Source organism: Sinocyclocheilus grahami, unplaced genomic scaffold (genome assembly GCF_001515645.1).
Source record: "Sinocyclocheilus grahami isolate Dianchi unplaced genomic scaffold, SAMN03320097.WGS_v1.1 scaffold47750.1, whole genome shotgun sequence".
In the NCBI taxonomy this organism is placed as follows: Eukaryota; Metazoa; Chordata; class Actinopteri; order Cypriniformes; family Cyprinidae; genus Sinocyclocheilus; species Sinocyclocheilus grahami.
The window spans coordinates 1-1,022 of NW_015525407.1; the positions used below are offsets into that span (position 1 = coordinate 1).

At 38.8% G+C, this 1,022-nt stretch overlaps 1 protein-coding gene across 1 annotated transcript; it reads right to left on the bottom strand.

Annotated features, from left to right (window-relative positions):
* Positions 1-124: 124 nt before the first annotated feature.
* LOC107580853 (anamorsin-like) lies at positions 125-1,016 on the bottom strand (the record flags this gene model as incomplete). The annotated part of the gene is made up of 4 exons (XM_016266481.1): positions 934-1,016; positions 549-711; positions 308-451; positions 125-219 (listed from the first exon to the last, which is right to left on the bottom strand). Coding segments are annotated over exons 2-4 (396 nt in total), but the record flags the coding sequence as incomplete, so codon positions are not given.
* Between the last annotated feature and the right edge of the window lie 6 nt (positions 1,017-1,022).

Genomic DNA, 1,022 nt, shown 5'->3' on the forward strand with positions numbered 1-1,022 from the left:
TTATAAAATTTTGTTATAATAATAAACATAAATATTTCAAATGGCTAAAAAAAAAAAAGATATTTTAACAATATCACCCAGTCCTACACTGAATCAACTTTAAAAATAAATAAATAAAAATCACTGAATACTGACTGACCTCAGTAACAGATACTAATCCAGACAGTTTAAGAGCTGACATCAGTTTCCCCGCGGTTCTCACACTATTATCCTCAGAACCTAAGAAAAATGTTATAATGGGAACCATTAGCACGGATTCATTTCACTTGAGAATGTTGCAGAGCCTGCGCCGTTCTGATTCAGATACCTGTCACCGGCTCTTCTAGCACAAGTTTGCCACCAGGTTTCATCACTCTGGCGATCTCAGCCTGCATTTCTGAACTGTGGATTGGTGAGCTGTCGGTCAGCAGGCCTGAGAGAACCCAGTCATAACTAGAAGCTGCATGAAAAGCTAACACAGACAGATTTTTTGGGGTGAATGACTCCTTCCAATTCTTTAACTCAGACCAAGACTTGAAAGTATGAAACTAATATACCTCTGTACTTACACAATTGTAGTCTCTCCATGTTCTCCAAAGACACCAGACTCTGGTTACCAACAGCAATGCCAATGCTTTCAGCAAACTCCTTCAGTGCAGTGGGAGATGATGGCTGAGTCCATATCAGCAGCACCCTGTCCCCCTCCTTCAGTCCAAGGTCTGCCATCACCTGCTAATATAAGGCTCAAACGCGTGTTTTGAGTCTTATCTACACTAAACATTACAAATGACCATTTACAGTAAAATATGCTGCATCATGATGACGGTGCAGTTACAAAACAACGTAAACACACCATTGCGTATCAGAGATATCAAAGCCAATGTAAAAGAGCTCTAACATGCCATTCAGTTTAACCAAAAATCAGAAAACAACTAAATTAAACAGAATGCTCACCAAAACGTTTTTTTTTCTCAAAAAATAAATAGCTGTCCAACCTGTTTTTCGTGTCACAGAATATTTTTTCAACACCGATCACAATGGAC